The 20,329-nt window shown below is 38.7% G+C and overlaps 1 protein-coding gene across 1 annotated transcript; it reads right to left on the reverse strand.

Moving 5' to 3' along the window:
• Positions 1 to 1,032: 1,032 nt before the first annotated feature.
• On the reverse strand, positions 1,033 to 16,938 carry LOC109913720 (tyrosine-protein phosphatase non-receptor type substrate 1-like). Its single transcript, XM_048592198.1, has 6 exons — positions 16,812 to 16,938; positions 16,375 to 16,716; positions 14,982 to 15,281; positions 10,341 to 10,445; positions 6,618 to 6,676; positions 1,033 to 2,589 (listed from the first exon to the last, which is right to left on the reverse strand). The coding sequence occupies exons 1-6, from the start codon at positions 16,846 to 16,848 to the stop codon at positions 2,329 to 2,331; spliced, it is 1,104 nt and encodes a 367-aa protein (XP_048448155.1). The 5' UTR covers positions 16,849 to 16,938; the 3' UTR covers positions 1,033 to 2,328.
• Between the last annotated feature and the right edge of the window lie 3,391 nt (positions 16,939 to 20,329).

Consider the following 20,329-nt stretch of genomic DNA (forward strand, 5'->3'; position numbering starts at 1 on the left):
TTGAAATTTATATCCACTCGAGACCTCATATAGATTCTACATAATAAATTGTATAACTTTAAACATTTAAGATGTTTGTAGTCTCTCTGTCACTGCAGGGATAGCTGGCAATTAAACATACCACAAGTTAAAAAGGATTGTTGTGTGTATTGAACGGTTTGTCACCTGTTTTTTTGAGATTGGTCTACGAACTATCAGTAATACACACAGGATGTGTTTTTACTGCAGTCAGTCTAGCCAATGACTAACTCATTCCTTGACATGAGGTTTATCTTTTGCTATGATGTGACCTTAGTCATAGTCTGAATGGAAAGTTTTTTTTTGGCGCGGTTAGTGTAGCTCTGCTGAAATGCATGACCAAAATCTGACCACAGATAGTTCTAACGTAATTTTGCTCCCTTTTCCTCTAAGTCAAGCAAGCTTTTCTTTTTTTTAATACATTAATATATTATCTGTGGTTTAGAAATGTAGGCAGATCCATCCCAGGGTCAAGTTGGTTCCGGATGATGGTGGACTGAAGTTTGGGGAGGAGACCAGAGCTGATATTGGACGGTGGTTAAGAATTAAAGGGTAGAGTAGAGAACAAGGCTGGAATTTTCCCATCTGAAACAGGACATAACTGAAATGGGAGAGCAAACAAATTACTGCCGTATGGCACAGCCCAAAGGCCTTCCTCCATTTTTGCCCTCTGCCATTTAGAACACAGCAAAGGGCACAGATAGTAAACCAGATATGCATCTATTCATTCAGGAATCATGCTCATTTATATCTATTGAAGGGTAAAATAAAAACCGAAAGAACAGTGGATGCTGAAAATCAGAAACTGAAACAGCAGGAGAGACGTTAACTCTGATTTCTCTCTACCAATGTCGCCAAATGTGCTGAGCCTTTCCAGCAATTTCTGTTTTTGCCTCTATTAAAGGGCCAACTTTAGACACAAATTACTTTTGTGGGGTGTGGCTGCATATCAGAAGCCTTCAGCAATCATATCTATTGTGTATGGCATGATGAACAAATAAGATGAGTCGACAGGCAAAGAATGTGGAACTTTATTTGAATTGTTTGAACTGGCTGAGAAGTCTCACTGCTTGCATTGAAAAAGAAGTCATCAAGTGGAGAGATAGGGATTGAGGATGCTGCTACATCAGGCATGTGCTGGCATTGGAAAGCCAATTGTGTAGTCAGCTTGTGTAAACATGTCATCACAGAGCTGGATTGCAGCTTGCAGTTTCCACTGTCACCAGTCAGAACCATTGTTTGACTTATACATGTACACTGTTTTGCACAAAGTTTTAAAAGCCATGCATACCTTTGAAACAAAGACTGAATTCATTTAGATTGAGTCAAACTTAATACTTACACACAATATCAATAACAGACAACAGTGACCTACTTATTGATTGACCCAATCTGGTGAACTCTGAATTCAGACAAACTTATATTGTGCTCCCTTTCTTGACCCAAAGGAGATGGTCACAACCCACTCATATCTCTGGCTTCCTTTCTGTGAAGATTGTGGCCACTGTCATTGTAGTTGAGGGACCAGTTGAGGCCATGCCTGGGCTGCAGGGGCCATTACTGGGAAATAGAACACGAATGCACCCTCTGCAGAAAGATTGAGGCACACAAGGATAAAGCAGGAACCATGGGCGATGGGGGAAGTTTTACCTTCCTCTAGCACGTTTCCTTGACCAAGCAATTATAAACTTATGTATTTCTTTAATAAGGCTAATTTGAGCTTTTATTTAGAATGGACACAGCAATTCACAAGATAGCTCCAAGACATCAGATGGCTTGCCTTTTAATTCACTGGCAGCCAACAAGTAGAAAGGCTGGTATATTACCTCAACATCAATCACAAAGGGGGGCATTTAACACTCAATTAATTCTTGGTTAAAACAATAGGACCTTAAGGATCTGAAATTTCAAAACTTTCAAGATATGAACAGGAGGATGGAAGGACCAATACAGGGAATTACAGTACAATTGACCGGTTTTTGGGATAACAAATCATCAAAAGGTATTATAGTATCCATTTTGAGTTTGATCGGTAATAATTCTGTGACACACCATTTACAATATATCTGAACCATGTAAGCAAATAATAGTGGGTTTCATTTCAGTTTAACGAAACAATTAATGTCAACGTCCAACTTGAGATACTGGAGACACTTTAAAGTTACGTTTGCTTATGCATTTGCAGTTGCAAAATTATACTTCACCCAAGTCACATTTTTGGAAGATGTGAGAGTTACTATCAAGGTCAGCATTTGTTGGCACCCTTAATTGCCCTTGAGAAAGCGAATCATATAAAATGATATGAAATGTTTATTTCTTAACTGAAGCATATGTGGTTGCTTTGTAGTTAACAGCTTGCCATGTGTTTGATGTGGGGCAAATGCTGACGGTGGAGTAATCTACCACCTCTTTGTAGAATTGATTATTTTTATCTTTGACCTTTAGAACGGCATATTCTGTTGCCTGGTCCTGCTCTTGTCTTTTCAATTCCTGTTTTTGTTTACTCTTTGAAGGATTTTTGACTTGAACAGATGCGTAATGAAGAGTTTCACTGCTGAGGGAAATATTATCCTGCAACAAAGGAGTAAGAAACAGAAATAAGGTCAATTAAAAATGAGGAAATTTCAATTTTTGATTTGACATTATTTTAGCATGAATCCTGTCTTTCTGTTGTATGATGCAAAACCACACAGAAATACCAATATTCCAACACTAAGAGCAAATATCGAAAAGCAAGCAGTTAAATTGTGCATTTCTGATTTCGGCGTATGGACATTAGTCATATTGGCCTCTTAACAATCCTATCTGTTTGACACTTCACTGAAACCATTGGTTGGCATTCAATCAATCCTCTCTACCACCTCTGGTTAAGTTGCCAGGGCTCAGCACTGGCAAAAGAGACAATCCTCCTGTTTCTTAATTGCACCTCTATAATTGTATTGGACAATCAATATCATGTCACTTACTGCCTCACTAATGAACTGTCCTCACTTTTGAAAAATGAATCTTGTTTTTAAAGGATGGTCAGATGACTTTACAGGGCATCCATCCCATTGGATTTCCAGATCGTGCAAGCAGCATCCTCCTTCTTCTGACTTGAAATGCTAACTCTTTTTCTCTCTCCGTGGATGCTGCCTGGCAATTGAGTTTCTCTTGCAAATGATGTTAATATATGATAATTGATCAGACTTGCAGCTGATAAACAGAACACCAACTGCTCAATATGCACCAGAGGCAAAATTTACCTCATTCGCACTCTCTAGCAATTAATTTAGTGATGGGTACTGGATAAAGCATCACTCCATGTTTAATCATCCAGACTGACTGGAAGATTTTAGTTTCAATATCCTTATTTTTTGCTGGTAGCAATTAAAACAGTGCATTTTAACTAAGTGTTACTGTCACAGGAGCAGAAAAAGGCTTACACTCTTGAATATTTAGTGAATTCTGCCTTGAAGTACATGTGCATATACGTATGTGTACACACTTGCATGATTGAATGTTGTCATGATGCCCCCTTTAGTCAAGCAATATCCTATTTAATTTCAACGCCTAAACTAACACCTGAAGAAAACGCACCTGGCAAGTGACATCTACTGTGATATTTGACAATATTTGGATATAAGTAAATGCTTCCAAGAGTAGTAGAACAAAAACTGATTTTTAAAAATTACTGAACTTCAGATATTGATTTCTTCAAGATTACATTGCTGCAAGCTTCTTCAAGAAATTGGAGCATTAACTGTCCAGAATGTAAACCTTCGATACCATTGTGGACGTGAGTATCAACAATCACATTGTCATTTATCTCAACCACATTGGGACCCAAATAAAACAAAGACTTCTTGAAGCCTATAGTTCATCATTTTAGAGCCAAAAATAATTATTTGAGAGATTGAGATTCAATGCAAAATTCTAATGTCATTGTTTTCACAGCTGAATATTATTATTTCAGAGAATTATGTCAGCTGTTGGTGGATTTCTATCTTTACAATGCTAATGTTTGATGATTGAAGGTCAGAAATAAATAAATGACAGTTCTTTGCAAATATGCATCTTTCTCCATTCATTCCATCCCATCCCATGTTTGTATTTCCTCAAGTCAATGAAAACTGTCTTGCTTCAACTTTGGTCTTACAATATCAAGTTGGAAACATCATGGAAAGCATATTAACTTTCTAAAGTCAGATCTGTTTTATTAATACCAATAGTTCCTGCACAACTTCACCCTGTAAAGTTCGCAATTTATTGGGAGAGTTTCCTGTCTATGCTAATTAAAACCTAGCGTGGACACTGAGCTCAATTCACAGAAAAGAAAATGAAATGAATCTTCAGTGACATTTCAAAGTTTGTTTATTTACATAATGATGTATGCTTTGTAGCTGTGAAATGCGGACCACCTGCAGCTAAATCACCCAACACAATGATCTCAAAAACATTTTGCAGGTTTACAGCACTCATCAACTATATGCCATTTCTTTGGATTGTTGGGCAAATTAGAACATGGAAGACAGTTAAGTAACTAAGAGCTTTCTCTATTGTGAGATATGTGGTGCCAGTCAATCAGCAGGATGTTCAAAACTCCATTTCAAGGATGCTTAACAGTATGACCTGAAGTCTCTAGAATATTGAACCTGGGAATCACTAGCTGATAATAGGGAAAATGGCACCACCTTCTGTGAGGTGCTATGATGACCAATTGTTATTATGGCAGCTTGACAACAAACACCTGTACTGCAAAACAACCTGCAATAATATTCAGTTGTTTAATGTGAGACAGAATTCTTGAGGATTGACCTCTTCAGCCACGAGCAAAGATATTGGCACTTACAAATGAAATTGTTTGCTGTATGTTCATCATCTTCCATGGATAGAAGGCTGTCAGTGAGAATTTATTGATTGATTCTTGTGTAACTGATGGGAATGGCACACTTAGCAGAGCAGTAGTGCAATAAGTGTTGCTCCCAATGTTACTTAAAGGAGTGCCACAACATTAGGGATTTTATCACTGACGGACAAATCTCATTGAAATCAAGTCAAAGATTACATTTTATTTTGAAGGACTCCCAGCCATGAAAAGAATAACCAGTTTTTGTTGGTTCAACTTTGTAGAGCCATTTTTGAAGAGATACAACAAAAATAGCTTCTCTTTTGGGAAAATTAAGAACAAAAGATATCTTATGTCTCCTTGGAATAAAGTCACAATAATGTGGTGGCACCGTCCCATGTATAGTTTCCATATGGGAAAAATAAATCTTCCTGAAGAAAGTTTGTCGAGGCAAAAAATTGTTGCATTGATTTAATTAAGTGTCTGGGTAGAGCACAGAATTTTATCTCAACCAGGTACATATGGAATATGGGCATATTTCAATCTTCAACTTCATCGCGTGTTCATAATCAACGAGGAAAGGGAAAATAGTCAGACCCTAGAGCTATGATATTAAACTCCACATCCATTTTTTCTTGTTGCATTACCTACATATCCAAGCGGTAAACAGGATCAAATCCAACTGTAAGACTGAAGTTACTTTTTGATAATTTTAATCTAATTAAACAAGTAAGGAATTTAATGATATTCTGTTTGGTCATGGGTATATGTAAGAAATGTTTCCGCAAAACATGAGAATATCTCTACGGCCCAGTCAAGGTAAAGTCAATGATTTATGGTTATGTTGCTGTTTTTATGGCCCAAGCTAATGTAAATACAGGCTAACAAACGTGAAAATGCTTTGAGGTAAGAGCTTTTACCAAAGAACACAGGTCACAGGCAGTAAGAAATTGATTGAATGCGCTGCTTTTATCAAGTATCATTACTTTTATCTCTTTTTTATTCATTAACAGGATGAGGGCATTGCTGACCAGGCAGCATTTACTACTCATCCCTGATTCAGAGTCAACCACATTGCCATGGGTCTGGAGTCACATGTAGGCCAAACCAGGTAAGGAAGGCAGTTTCCTTCCTTAAAGGACATTAGTGAACCAAATGGACTTTTCCAACAATAGATTCATGGTCATCGTTAGATTCTTAACTCGAGATATTTTATTGAATTCAAATTCCACCATCGGCCATGGCAGGATTCAAACCCCAGTCCCCAGAATGTTATCTGGGTCTCCGGATTAACAGTCCAGCGATAATATCACTCAACCATTGCCCTCCCTATATCCTGATAAGCTTAATTAATTCTGTGAAACTTGAAAAAAATACTTGTGTCTGAATTGGTCTTGTAACAAACCAAGATCAGTTAACTTGTTAAATTAGTTCTGTCAACTTAGCCTACAATTGTAGCTAAGGACTCTAATGGTGTTGTGGTAATGTGCCTGCATTAGAGCCTGGAGTTTTAGGTTCAAGTCCCACCTGCTTCAGAGGTGTGTAACAAAATCCCTGAACAGGTTAACTAGAATACACATATAATTACAGTTGACTTATGCTTTAGGAAATAAAGTAAATCCTACATATTACACAATGATGCTGCCTTTGTGTTCCCAGTGCATCATGTTCACAACCAATTTAATTAAGCTGACAATATATTATAATAGCTTTAGTTCAGCACAGCACAGCTCAAGTTAAGTAAAGGAATATATCAAAACAATCTACTTACTACACAGTCTGATTCTTTCATAATTTGACCATCAACATCATTGCCATGGACTGATGAATCTATAAGTATATCAATGTTAGAACTGTCTTATAGTAAAGTACACTAGTATATATATTGAAATTCGACTATGAAAGTAGTCTATTACAGTGACATCTTGGTCATTTGGGCCAATTACTGAGAGTAAAAAATTATACACGCCATACAATTCCAGCTTCTGAATTCTAAGCAAGTAGATTCTGTCCTTATTCTTTCAAGGAAACCCTCTGTTTTCAATACTAAGATGCCTTCCTGAATCAGTACCACTGCCTTGCCTCCTTTTCATGTGTTTTTGAACACTCTTTGTCCTTGAACTTTATGCACGTAGTCCTCAAAATTTTTAAGCAATGTTTATTATTGCTATTACATCAAATTCTCACACAGCTTGCACTTTACCTCATCAACATTATTGACAAGACTTTCTCTTTTTATGTATGTGCATTCAAAGTGTCAATGTATTCCTTGTAGTCCTTCTTAGTCATCTCCTATTCCTTTCTTGTAGAGAAGCTCTGTTGACTATTTTTCCAGTCTGTTGAGACCTTTCCAGAATATAGCACATTTTAGAAAATTACAACTAATGCATCTACTATTTCATCAGCTGCTTCTTTAAAGGCCATACCATTGGGCACTTGGAACCTCTTAGCTTTCAGTTCTAATTGCTTTCATAGAATGCCGACAGTGGGGAAGCAGGCCATTTGGCCCATCAAGTCCACAACAACCCACTGAAGAGCATCCCACCCAGACCCACCCCATCCCTGTTCCGCTGCATTTCCCATAGCTAATCCATCTAGCCTAGACACTGTGGGTAATTTACATAACCAATCAAGCTAAACCATACATCATTGGGCCACGGGAGGAAACTGGAACATCCAAAGGAAACCCAAACAGACATGGGGAGAACATGCAAACTCCACACAGACAGTGTGCTGAGGCTGGAATTGAACCTGGGTCCCTGGCACTCCGAGGCAGCAGTGCAAACCACTGAGCCACCATTTTCTCAGTACCTTTCCCCTTGTGATCATAATTGCATTGTTTTAAGTACCTCCCCCTCTTTCAGCTCCTGGTTTTCAACTATTTTTGAGATACTATTTATGTGTTCTACATTGAAGACATACATAAAATGTTGTTTCGCACTTCCAATCGTTTCTTTAGTTCCCATTAATTCCCCCATCTCACCCTCAAGTGGACCAATGCTTGCTTTCCTCTTTTCCTTTTCAAATACTGGTAGAAAATCTTACAATTTGTTTTTATATTTCTACTTAGCTTTCTCACATATTTTAAATTCAACCAGACTTTGTTAGTCAGTCTTTGTTTTAGAAATGTATCTCATTATAGATCATGAAATCATAAGAATAGGAGCCCAATGAGTCTGCTCTGCCATTCAATGAGGTCACAACTGGTCTGTTAATCCTCAAATCTACTTTCCTAACATTCCCCCACAACATTCAACCCCCTTACTAATTAAAAACCTGTCTGTATCAGCCTTGAATATACACAGCCTCAACATCCCTCTGTGACAAAGAATTCTACAGCATCAGCACACTCAGAGAAGAAATTCCCCCATATCACTGATTTAACTGTGTGATCCTTTATTCTGAGATTATACCTTGTGGTCCTGGACTCTCACAACCTTTTTGCATCTACCCTGACAAGTCCCGTCAGAATCTTGTATATTTCATTAAGGTCACCTCCCATTCTGCTGTATTCCAATGAGTACAGGCCCAAACTACTCAGCCTCACTTCATAAGACAGTCCCTCCATACTTGGTTTCAGCCTGGTGAATCTTCCCTGAACTACCTCTATTGCCAGTACATCTTTCCATAGATAAGGGAACCAAAACTGTTTACAGTATTCAATCTGTGATCTGTCTTGTGCCTTGTATAGTTTTAGCAAAATCTCCCTATTTTTATTCTCCATTCCCTTTAAAATAGAGGCTAAAATTCCACTTGCCTTCCCTGTTACCCGTTAAACTTGAACAGTAGCTTTCTGTGATTCACAGGTGAGGACTCTCAAACCATTTCTTCTATTGCTTTCTGCAGTTTTTATCCTTTTATGTATTATTCAGCTCCTCTATTCCTCCTGCCAAATTTGATAACCTCACATTTCCCCACATTATATTTCATTAGTCACCTTTTCACCCACTCACCTAGCCTGCCTATATCCCTCTGCAGGCTCTTTGTGTCATCCTCACCATTTGCCTTCCTGCCTATTTTTGTGTCATCTGCAAACATGGCTACAGTACCTTCACTTTCCACAACCAAGTCACTAATATATATTGTAAATAATTCTGACTTATCACTAATCTTTGCAAAATTGTCCACTTTTCCTTTCAATTTAATATTATCTGAAACTTCCTCAACTTACGCAGATTTGGCATTCTTCTCCAAGATGCTTTCTCACTAAAATGTACCTTTGCTGATAATGGTGAAAGGTCTAATTAAATGTCTGCCACTGCATCTCTACCGTCCTATCCTTTAACATAATCTCCCGGTTCACTTTGGCCAGTACTGCCTTCATACCCTTGAAATGGGTTTTATTTCAGTTTAAAACATTAGCCTTCAACCGACTCTTCTCATCCTTAAAATGAAGACAAAATGTAATCATGTTTTGACCTTGGTTTCCTGGAGCCTCGTTCACAATCAGAACTATAGTCAGTCTTCTGTTACTGCACATTATGAGCTCTGGAATGACTTTTCTCTCTAGTTGACTCGAGAACATGCAGCTCTAAAAAACTGCCCTGAGAATGCTACATGAACTGATATTCCATGCTGCCTAGCCAATCTGATTCATTCAATTTCTACGTAGACTTCAATCATCTTTGATTATCCTGTATCCTTTACAGAATTCCCCATTATTTGTTCCTGTATATTCTATCCTACAGTATAGTTACTATGAGGGGACCTACAAAAAACTCCCACAAGGTACTTCTTACATTTACTGTCTATTATTTCTACCAAAGCTAATTCTGCATCTTGATCTTTAGCACAAATGTTATCTTTTAGTGTTGTACTAATTGCATTTTTAATTAACACAGCTACCTCAACAGCTTTTCTGAATTTCCTGTCCTTTTGAAGTATTGTGAAGCTTTAATATATAGGTTCTAGTCTTGCTCACGCTGTGGTCATATCTCTGTAATAGCTGTCAAATCATACATATTTACTCCTCTATGACATGACATTTCATCCATTTTGTTATGAATGTATTCAAATACAAAACTTTTAATTATTTCTTTTTATCATATTTTGCAAATATTGGCCTTATTTGATGATCCAATCTTAAATTTTAAGCTCTGTCTCTTCCTGCCACACTGCTTATCAGTACCCATGTTATTACCTTACGCTGTTGACTTGTCCTTTCCCTTGCATTTACCATATCTCCCATCATTTGATCTATCTTCCCAATCCCTACTATTTGGCTCCACTGCTCTCGTTAGACAACTCATCACTCACAATAGTCTTAAGGCTGACCAACATTTTGAGAGTGGCACAAACACCAATGGCTCCTGCACTTTCTGTCTTTTCCTCCTGTTTCAGATGGCTAATTATCTGCTATCCTGAACTCTTACTGCCTGTGGAACATGATTTTTTTTAATGGTTATTTTTGTTAGAATTATTTCATGCAGCACTTACACACTATTTCCAATGAAATATATTCAGCCATTAAAAAGATTGCATTTTATCTGATTACCTTTTCCATTCTTTAGTTTACAGCATTGACTCTTTATGATCCAAAGACAAACTGGTACAATAAGGATAGGACTCAGCAGGCCAAGGTAATAATACTTGAAAAAACCTTAAAATAACAATTGAAACATGAATCAAAACATTAGTAATAATTAATTATAAACAAGATCAAGAAAAGCTACATAGCATGCAATAATTTTAAATTCAAATCTTCAATTATCTTCTTTAACCACATATTAAATATGAAATATACTTATTGTCTGTCACTTGAATTTTTTTGGTTGACTTGTTTGTGTGAAATGTATTAATAGGATTCATCCAATGGAATGCCATTAAGGAATGATGCCAAAATTAATTCCATTTGTGTAACAGTAATGTGATATGCATTATCCTATCTCTACTAAAAATTCCCCAAAAAACATAGGAGGTATAGAGTCATAGAAACATAGAGATGTACAGCACGGAAACAGGCACTTCACTTCACTTATTCATGCTGACCAGATGTCCGAGATAAATCTCGTCCCATTTGCCAGCCTTTGGCCTGTATCCTCTAAACCCTTCCAATACATACACCCTTTCAAATGCTTTTTAAATATTGTAGTTGTACCAACCTCCACCACTTCCTCTGGCAGCTCATTCCATTCACGCACCACCGTCTGCGTGAAAATATTGCTCCTTACGTCCCTTTTAAATCTTTCCCCTCTCACCTTAAACCTGTGCCCTCTCGATTTTGAATCCCCTATCCCAGGGAAAAGATCTTGTCTATTTACCCTATCCATGCCACTCATGATTTTGTAAACCTCTATAAGGTCACCCTTCAGCTTTTGATGCTTCAGTGAAAGGAGCCATAGCCTATTCAGCCTGTCCCTATAGCTGAAATCGTCCAACCCTGGCAACATCCTTGTAAATCTTTTCTGAACCCTCTTAAGTTATTTATTTATTGAAGGACAAACTCCATGCCATCACTGAGTCTTTATCATACCTGTCATATTATTCATGACTGGTTTTGTCACTACCTGAGGTGGGGAAGGTCACAACTCACTGTATTATCCTGCAATTATATTGCAAAAGCAGCTGTGCACAACAGCCTGAGATGGTAATACAGTATTTTCACTTTGCACCGAATAACAATACAGATGTTTACAAATAACTTTAAAAACTAAGTCAGCCCACTGAGCCTCCCTTCTCTAAACTCTTCATGATCAGTAACAAGTTCACCACAGCCAGATACTAATAAACAAATCATCTATGTATACTTGCATGCAGAAAATTGATGTTCAGCAACCTTTCTTGAACCCACTCCTCAATTTATACTGCAGTTACACAAGTTTGAAGTAGGCCATGTAATTTGAGCTCCTTGCTCAAATTATTGGTAATTTCAAACTTACTTCATAATGTGCCTTTCCAATCCCACATGCAATTAAAAAAAAACTAAAAAACTGTGGATGTTGGAAATCAGAAACAAAAATAAAATTGCTGGAAAGACTCAACAGGTCTGGCAGCATTTGTGGAGAGAAATCAGAGTTAACATTATGGGACCCTTTTTCAGAACTCATCCAACACATTTGTCTAAATGCAGTTGTACCGTTACCAATGCTGCCTTTTTAAAAATGATTTGTACTATTTTTAGTTTTCAATACATACGTGATAACTAGCAATGTGACAAACTGACATTTATTATTATAAACTGCCAGTTGTGGTTCAAAAAGAAAACTTAAACGAGTTCACCTATATTGGAGATTGATCATCTAATTTGAAAGTTGGAACTGGAGACTGTCAGGACCAATATGGTTGAAGGACAGAACTAGAATCAGATGATTAATTTTCTAATTTTTTCTTAGATCCAACCATGAGTTGAATAACTGATAAAAGCTTTCAGAAGTTTCTGAAAGTCACATGTACAGGTGTGTTTATTTAATGGCTCCTCCCAACAAAGTCACTTTTGACAAATAAGCTGCACTTTGACTCCAGCATCCGCTATCTCTGAGATGTTTACATTTGTATTTTAGTGAAAAGGTATTTGGAGCATGTCTGATTGATGCTTCATGAAACACAAAGGTCACATTTCTCGCTAAGCAGTTGCATCCTCAGTGAGATTGCGAGGGTATTCCTTAATGTGAAATACCAATTATTTTTGTTTATGAATGTTAATTGCTTCAGTTACAGATTTGCCTGGATTTGGAAAGAGAATAGGTTGGTGGAATGGTTTATTTAATTTGATTTTCTTAATGTGGTTCAGTGTTACATTTTGACTGATAATACTTTTGGGAAGTGCCTTAAGATAGTTTAGTGAAATAAAAGTGCTGGATAAATATTGTTGAAAATAAATCTCATGCCTTCAGGCTTCACATCCATCTTCTGTAATTTCTAAATCACCTTTGTGGCTGTTTATTTGTAAGTGATGGATAGAGCTACAGATTGTTAGCACAAGCCACTTCTCGCCAACAAAGTCTAGCACCTTAACTTCAGGACGAGTGACATACATTTAGGACCAACGTTTATCTGCTTTTTTTTTGTTGGTCAGCTTTTTTAAAAGTCAGTTGATCCGTCAGTTATTTTAACGGCAGCATAAAATAGCAAATTTTTAACAAGATTGATTTCAAACTGCATACTACAGAGACAGAAACCTTTGAGGCAGCCGACAAGAGGAAATAGTTTTCTACACCCATACTAATACATTCTATAATTCCTCCCGTCCAAACTCCTGCTCCCAATAAAGGCGCTACAGTGCTGCTCTCTCATTAGAGAAATATGACTGGTGGTAGATTAACCTGAGGGGTCACCATGCCTCAAATGAGAGGTGAAGTTGAGAAGGTGGGATTTCCTGATAACCTCAGCTGTTGTGGGAATTGAACCTATGCTGTTGTTCTGTATCACAGACCGACCAACTGAGCTAACCAGCCCCCTACTCCAGATAGACTGAGGCTACTCAAGCGCACATCTGACTACCACCTTTTCAAGGGCAATTAGGGATGAATTTTAAATGCTGGTCTAACCGGCAATGTCCACATCCTAAAAATGCATTAAAACTCCAGAAAAGGCTGCAAATAACCGGCAGCATCTGCGGGGAGGGAGACCGCGGACTTTTCGAATTGCTCTCCTTGGTGTTGTGAATGAAAGGTCACCACCTGAAATGTTTGACTCGCTTTCCAGAGACACAACCTAGCCTGTATTGTCAGCATTTTCTGTTTTCAGTTCAGATTTCCAACATTTTGGTTCTGGAGTGCTGCGTCCTGTAGTCTGCTGAGGATTGGCTCACAGCGGCTTTCAAAGCTGCCGGTGGATAATCGCTCCATTTGTACGTTTTCAATGTGTCCCCTCGCTGTTTCTTTGGCAATCCTTGTTTTAAAAGCGACGATTATGACCAGGGAATTTTTTTCGCTGTCTGCCTCTCTCTCTCTTTCAGAGACGTGAAGTTTGAGAATTCGGGATATAATCTTACTTACCTGAGCTTCAATGAGCAGGGATAGAAGCGAGGCAAAGGCGCTTGTCTGAGGGAATGGACTGAACTGAATGGAGACGGTCGTTTCTTTTCCTTGCAGTTACATTCCTGCATCTAAAATCTCAAACGGACTTTGGTAATGAAGCAATGTAGCTCGTGTTTTTTGGGATTTATAGATTATCACCCGGCCAGTGATAGTGGTGTAACAGGAGCTTTGAACGCTGCCTGTATACAGCTATAACAGAGTGAAGCCGCAGAAAGAATGTAAATATCATATCGGCGACAGAACATAACAGGTTCACTCTATTCTCGGCTGGTACACGCAGTGAGAATTCTGCCAACCGGTTAAATGGTATGTGGCTATTAGCGGGAATTATAAATGGGAGCACAGGATGAGACCATTCGCGATGATAGCTTGACAGAACTTCAATTCCCAGTCCATTCCCCTCTTTGCTTCTGCATTCTTTTTCTCTGTAAATGCCTGGATTGAAGTCATGGTCACTCAGTCTCAGCAATGCATCGGTCCTGCTGTGCCATTTAGAACTGCTGACATCTGCTAGAAGTTGTTATTTACCCCTCTGTTTCGTGCCGTTTAAACGCTGCCTATTCTGATTCCTTTTCTCTTCTGCCTGAAGCCAGAATTGCTCTTTAGTCGATGGTCACATCTTACCGAGCCGCCTCGTGTGGAAGCATAGAGCGACTCCGCTCTGGATATGTTGGATATAAACCAGCTGTGAGACCGCTCGGGGTAAGAGCAAAGGGCTGAAACTGGCTGTGGCTTGCGTTCCGTTTTAATATTTCTCAAGGTTATTGCCTCCTCAGACAGAGTGACAGAAGCGAACCCACCTGTTTGACAGAATTAAACTGTGTGAAAACAAATGTTGGAAGTTGATTCCAGGTCAGTTACTTTGTTTGAGATTTCCGACTGCGGCTCCCAACTGATTGGTTGCTTTTGCCGATTTCCATTCACCACCATCATTTACAATAATTACCAACAAATACAGCGCTGGCATTTGTCAATTTGAATGGAATTTCGAGTGCATTTTCTTGCAATACGGTTAAAATACTGAGTGTGCATTTCACTCTCTCTGTTCCGTAATTCTATCTCGAACACTGCATGTTTGAAAATGAAATTATTTTTTCAAGCTCCACTAACTGCAGCTGGGAATAATGTAATGTGGGATGTAATGCTGAAGGACCTACCTGTGCTGTTGCTGAAGCTTGCTGTCACTAACCCAGTGAATGTCCTGTGCTCAATGAGACAGGAGACGGTGGCTCCCTGCTCCCGCTGAGGGTTTGTAATCCGCAGCCGGGAGGTCAGGTTATAGCTGCTGTCACTGTTTACTGTCAGCGAACCCGGCTCTTCCTGATACGAGACATCCCCCTCAACAATCCAGGAAATGTTCAGATCTCTCGGAGAGAATCCCGCGGCCAAACAAGTCAGTGTCTGAATCCCAACATCTTCATTCTGGGGATCCGCAGTCAGATAGATTTCAGGTTTCGCTAAATAAACACATCAAAACAGTACACTTCATTGTAACAAATAGAGATATACAGATAACAAGGAGAGCGGCGATTAAAACTGTTTGCAACTTTGATACTCAACGGGACAGCAGTGCAGGATCGATTTGATAAATAGTACACCGAGTTCCAAATGACCGACACAAGAAAAATATAACCCACATGAACAATGTGAAACAGAATGAGATCCCGTGATCCAAAGTCAGTTTCGTTCCGACACGAATTTGGGTTGTGTTTCTTTGGAACAGTATATTCCAGGAAATGATAAAAAAAAACGTTTTCCCCCAAATTAGTTTTGTTTTATTTCGTAGTTGACTTGTTGGGTTTCGGATTACAGAGGTTTGTCTTTTGGGCGTTTTTCTTCAAACTAAGTTTTGAAAAGGATCTGGACTGAAAGGATCTCATAGAAAAGGAGGTGGTGAGTGGTTACCGTCAGATTAAAGCTCATCCCGGGCAAACCATTTGATCCCACAGAACATCCCAGTCTGGTTTATATTTGTGTGTTTCTGGGCACTATTTCTGTTTCCTTCTCTCGCATATTGAGCTATTTCGCTCTCCCTTAATCTAGTCAGAGGAAGGTCTCTGCACAGAACGAGGCGATTTGGCCCATCGTGTCCATGCTGAGCCAGAGCAACTCGGCTTTTTCGGCAACTCTGAAAAATGTTCCTCTTTAGAATCCTTCTCTTCAGAATGTTGTCCCATTCTGTTTTAAAATTCCCGATTGAATCTGTGTCCGCCACACTCTGCGGCAGTGCGGGCTAAAACCGAACCCTCATGTGGACTCTGCTTCTTGAGATATTCGGACATGGAGATAGCCTCTCCCTGTCTAGTCTGTCCAGACTCTGAATCAGAAACAAAATATCGCGGTTGCTGGAAATACTCAGCAGGTCAGGCAGTCTTTGTGGGGACAGAAACAGGCCACGGCTCAGGTCGGCGTGTTTTGGTGAGAACTGGAAGAAGTTGGAGGTTTAATTGGTGAACAGTTTATCAGCAAGGTCGTTTATCTGAACCGTGACCTGTTTCTGTTTCCAGATGCAACCCTTCCTGCTGAATATTTAGGATCTTTCACAATTACCTTGGACGTTCAATGTTGTTCCATTTCCCAGGAAGTATTTCCAGGGCCGAGGTTTCTCTCTGAGAACCACACATTGGTAAGTATCAGAATCATTCAGCATCAGTTCCCGGATGATGAGAAAACTCTCAGACATAGACACGGACACACGGGGGCTGTTTTTCACGAAATTCCTGGATGTGTTGCTGCTGAAATCAGGCATGTCTCTTGCCCGACACCAATAATATTTCACCAAATCAGCCCGCTCCTCTCCCGGTATCAGGCTACAGTTGATCCGAGCTGTCTGTCCTTTCAGGAGGGAGAGAACTGGAGGAGACTCAATCACTTCTAGAGGGACAACAGGCCCTGGAACATAACCAGACAACAAATGGGACCATTAGCTCCACAGAAACCGAGTCCAACTGCAATGACTGCTAACTGGAATCAAAGTGAATCCTTACCTAAGACCAAGAGCCAGAGCTTGAGAACTGCGCCCATGTTATTGAGGGTGACGCTTCCTCTCTGGTTACTTGGAACTATTGGTTATTGTGCAGGAAATTCAAGTTGCAGCGAGATTGATGCGGGTGTAGCGAGCACTGTGTCACATGACGTTGACTGCTGCTCACGGACCGAATGGAACAGCAAAACTGACCCTATCACTGCCAGTATATTAACTTCTGTCATGCAATAACAATCTATGTTCCCCTTCATGAGCAATACAACAATTCCTACACCAAAGTTTACAGAAGATTAATGCACACTGCGGATAGATCAAATTTCCTGTACGTCTCCTCTTTCTCCCGCCTCCTTCAAAAAGACATTGATTTTAAAATTAAACTTGTTTTTCTCTTAAAACGCACTTTAGATAAGGATGAGGAACGAGACAATAAAGTAAGATTTCGATCAGAATTTCCGTGAAACATCGTCTTTTCACTTTTTTCCGCATTGGCTCTCCACTAAGTTTGTGGTACAGTTGTTTAAATACCCTCCCACCAAAAGTAAACCCTCATTTTGTATGCAAAATATTTTTTCAAGTGGCCTGCTATGAATTGATTTTGCGTTAATAATTCATCAGGCTTTCTTAGGCCCGAAACGTCACCCTTCCTGCTCCTATGATGCTGCTTGGCCTGCTGTGTTCATCCAGCTCTACACCTTGTTATCTCAGATTCTCCAGCATCTGCAGTTCCTCCTATCTCTTCCTATAACATCAATGTTCACTAACTTTATTTTAAATATTTATACTTATGGCTAGCTTTCTCTTGTACTCTAATTTTTCCTTCCTTATTAATTTTTTAACTGTTCTATGCTGTTTGTTATATTCTATCCAATCTTCAGACCTGGCATCCATTTTTGCACAATAATATATTTTTTGAAGTTTAATACTAGCTTTCATCTTTCTAGTTAATCTTAGGTGGGTGCATCCTTTGGAATTGTTCTTACTCATTGGAATGCGTCTATTTTGTGTATCTGGAAATATCCCGTAGAAACATAGAAATAAAGAAAAGCAGGAGTCGGCCATTCAGCTCTCCAAACCTGTTCCACCATTCAATAGCATCATGGCTAGCCATTCAACATAATGCTCTTGTTTCTGCTTTCTCCTCATATCCCTTGATCACTTTAGCACAAAGAATGATATCTAACTTCTTCTTGAAAATGTGCAACATTTTGCTCTCAACTGTTTTCTGTGACATAGCATTCCACTGGCTCCTTGCTCTCTGGGTGATGAAATTTCTTCCCAATTCCAACCTAAATGTCCTATTCTGTATCCTTAAAGTATGATCCTTGATCTGTACTCCCAATCACTGGGATCATCCTTCCTGTATATACTGTCTCCTATTAGAATTTTACAGATTTCTGTGAGATATCCCATCATACTTCTATACTCTGGTGAATGAAGTCCAAATTAATCAATTCTTTCTTCATACAGAGGTCCTGCTATCCCCGGAATCAGTCTGGTAAATGTTCTTTCCCTTAAAAGTCTGGCACTGCGTCCCAACTGACCTAATGTTCAACCTAATTTGCCAATTCACTTTAACCAGCTGTGCTTTCATGCTCTCAATTTCCCTGAGTTAAATTTTTTTAAACAAAAATGTTAGATTCACTCTCTCCTTCAAACAATGTAAAATTCAATCATATTACAATCACTGCTATCTGTCAAATCATTAATTACTTCAATCTCATTGCAGAATATGAAGTCCAGACATGATGTTTTGAGAAACTATCGCAAAAAAATTCTAAAAATTCATTGTGACTATCTTTGCCTTTCCAATTTTTCTAGTCTATATGTAAATTGAGAGCTCAAATGATCATCATTCTGTCCTTCTGACAAGGTTCCATATTTCTTCCTTTGTCCCCCATCCTATTGTGTGGATACTGTTAAAGTGCCTGTACATTACTCCTACAAGTAATGTCTTGCCGTTGTCATTTTTCATCTCTACTTGAACTATTGCCACATCCTGGTTTCCTGAACTTGGATCATCCTTCCTCTGTTGTTCTGTTACCATCATTAACTAACAAAGCTATAGCTTCCGATCCCTCCAAAATATCCCGCACCCTTCAATATTTAAGTTTCAATCCATGTTTTCCATCAGGAATGGCGATCATTCTCATTTATTTCTATTTTCATGCTCAATTCCTCTTTTTCCCTTTAAATGCCTTGTGCATTCAGGTAAAGAGTCTTTAGTTCTAACCTTTTACTTTCTGTAATCTCTAGTCTTCTGTTGATTTACTTTGATTTGACAGTTGATCCTTTCCTGTCAGTTTATCATTTCCCATATTAATACCTTTCTCTTCCACCCTCTACTGTGGTTTACTGCATCTTTCCAAATTTGATCCCTTTACCACCACTATTTGGTTTAAATTCCTCTCTACTTCCCTAACTATATGATTTGCAAAAACACTAATCAAAGTTCAGTTGAAATGAAGAACATCCAGTTGATGCAGATCTTATTTTTCTCAATACTGGTACTGGTGTCCCATGAACCAGAACACACTTCCTCTACACAAGTCTTTAAACCTCACTTTCATCCTTTTTTAAGTTCTAGGAAGGACGAAGAATCTGAAGCATTAAACAATAGGAGCTTTATTATGGAGCTAAAATAAAACAAAGAACTGTAGATTTTGGATAGCTGTTCATTTTGAAGGTGCTCACTCTACAGGCACCAAGGTGAAAGAAAGCTGTTTGTCCATCCAAAGCAGCCAATGACATCATCACTATGTCATGTGATCAGACTCTTAACATGACAGTCCACTATACTATACAAAAGCATAATAGCACTTCCCCTCTACATCATATACATTTACAATCATATATACAACAGTTAGTAGGTAAGATGTTTTGGAGGATGTCAATTCTTGTGTGGTTGTCAGTGTACCCCTGCTTTAATCTCTGATTGTTTAGATGTACTGGGAACTTCATCTGTCATTGTCTTTTCCTGAGACGACTGAACGTTCAGAGGTTAGTACAATGTTGTGGTATTCTTCACTAAGGTACCATCTCCTTCACATATTCCAATTACTGTTCCGTCTTCAGGTATATCCAAGTCTGTATTCGGCACAATTGTTTGTGAATCTTCAATTAATGTTGTCTTGGACACTTTCTGATTGCCAATAGTTGATCTGCATGTCTTCTCCATGCTATATTGTCTCTTGGCAGTATGTATCAGGACTGGCCCAGTCTATGCTGCAGTAATTATTGATACCTATTTCTCACCAGTTAGTATTCCTTGATCTTTTAGGAAAACACGACATTTGGCCTCGTTCTCTTGTTGGAAAACCTGATTCTGTTGTTTCCTGTCTTTAGGACTGAGGAGAAATTTCAGATTGGGATTCAAGCTTTTGGCTTTTAAGTACACTGGTTGAGATATTAGGCAGAATAGAGTTAGAGTAAAATTAAATCAGCAAGTTTATTTTGAGGGAATTATTTCCATTCCAGTTAATTGTGCTAGGTCAACTCAAAAAGATGGTTTTCAAAGAAACA

Source organism: Rhincodon typus, unplaced genomic scaffold, assembly GCF_021869965.1.
Source record: "Rhincodon typus isolate 14 unplaced genomic scaffold, sRhiTyp1.1 hic_rhity00000799, whole genome shotgun sequence".
Classification (NCBI taxonomy): Eukaryota; Metazoa; Chordata; class Chondrichthyes; order Orectolobiformes; family Rhincodontidae; genus Rhincodon; species Rhincodon typus.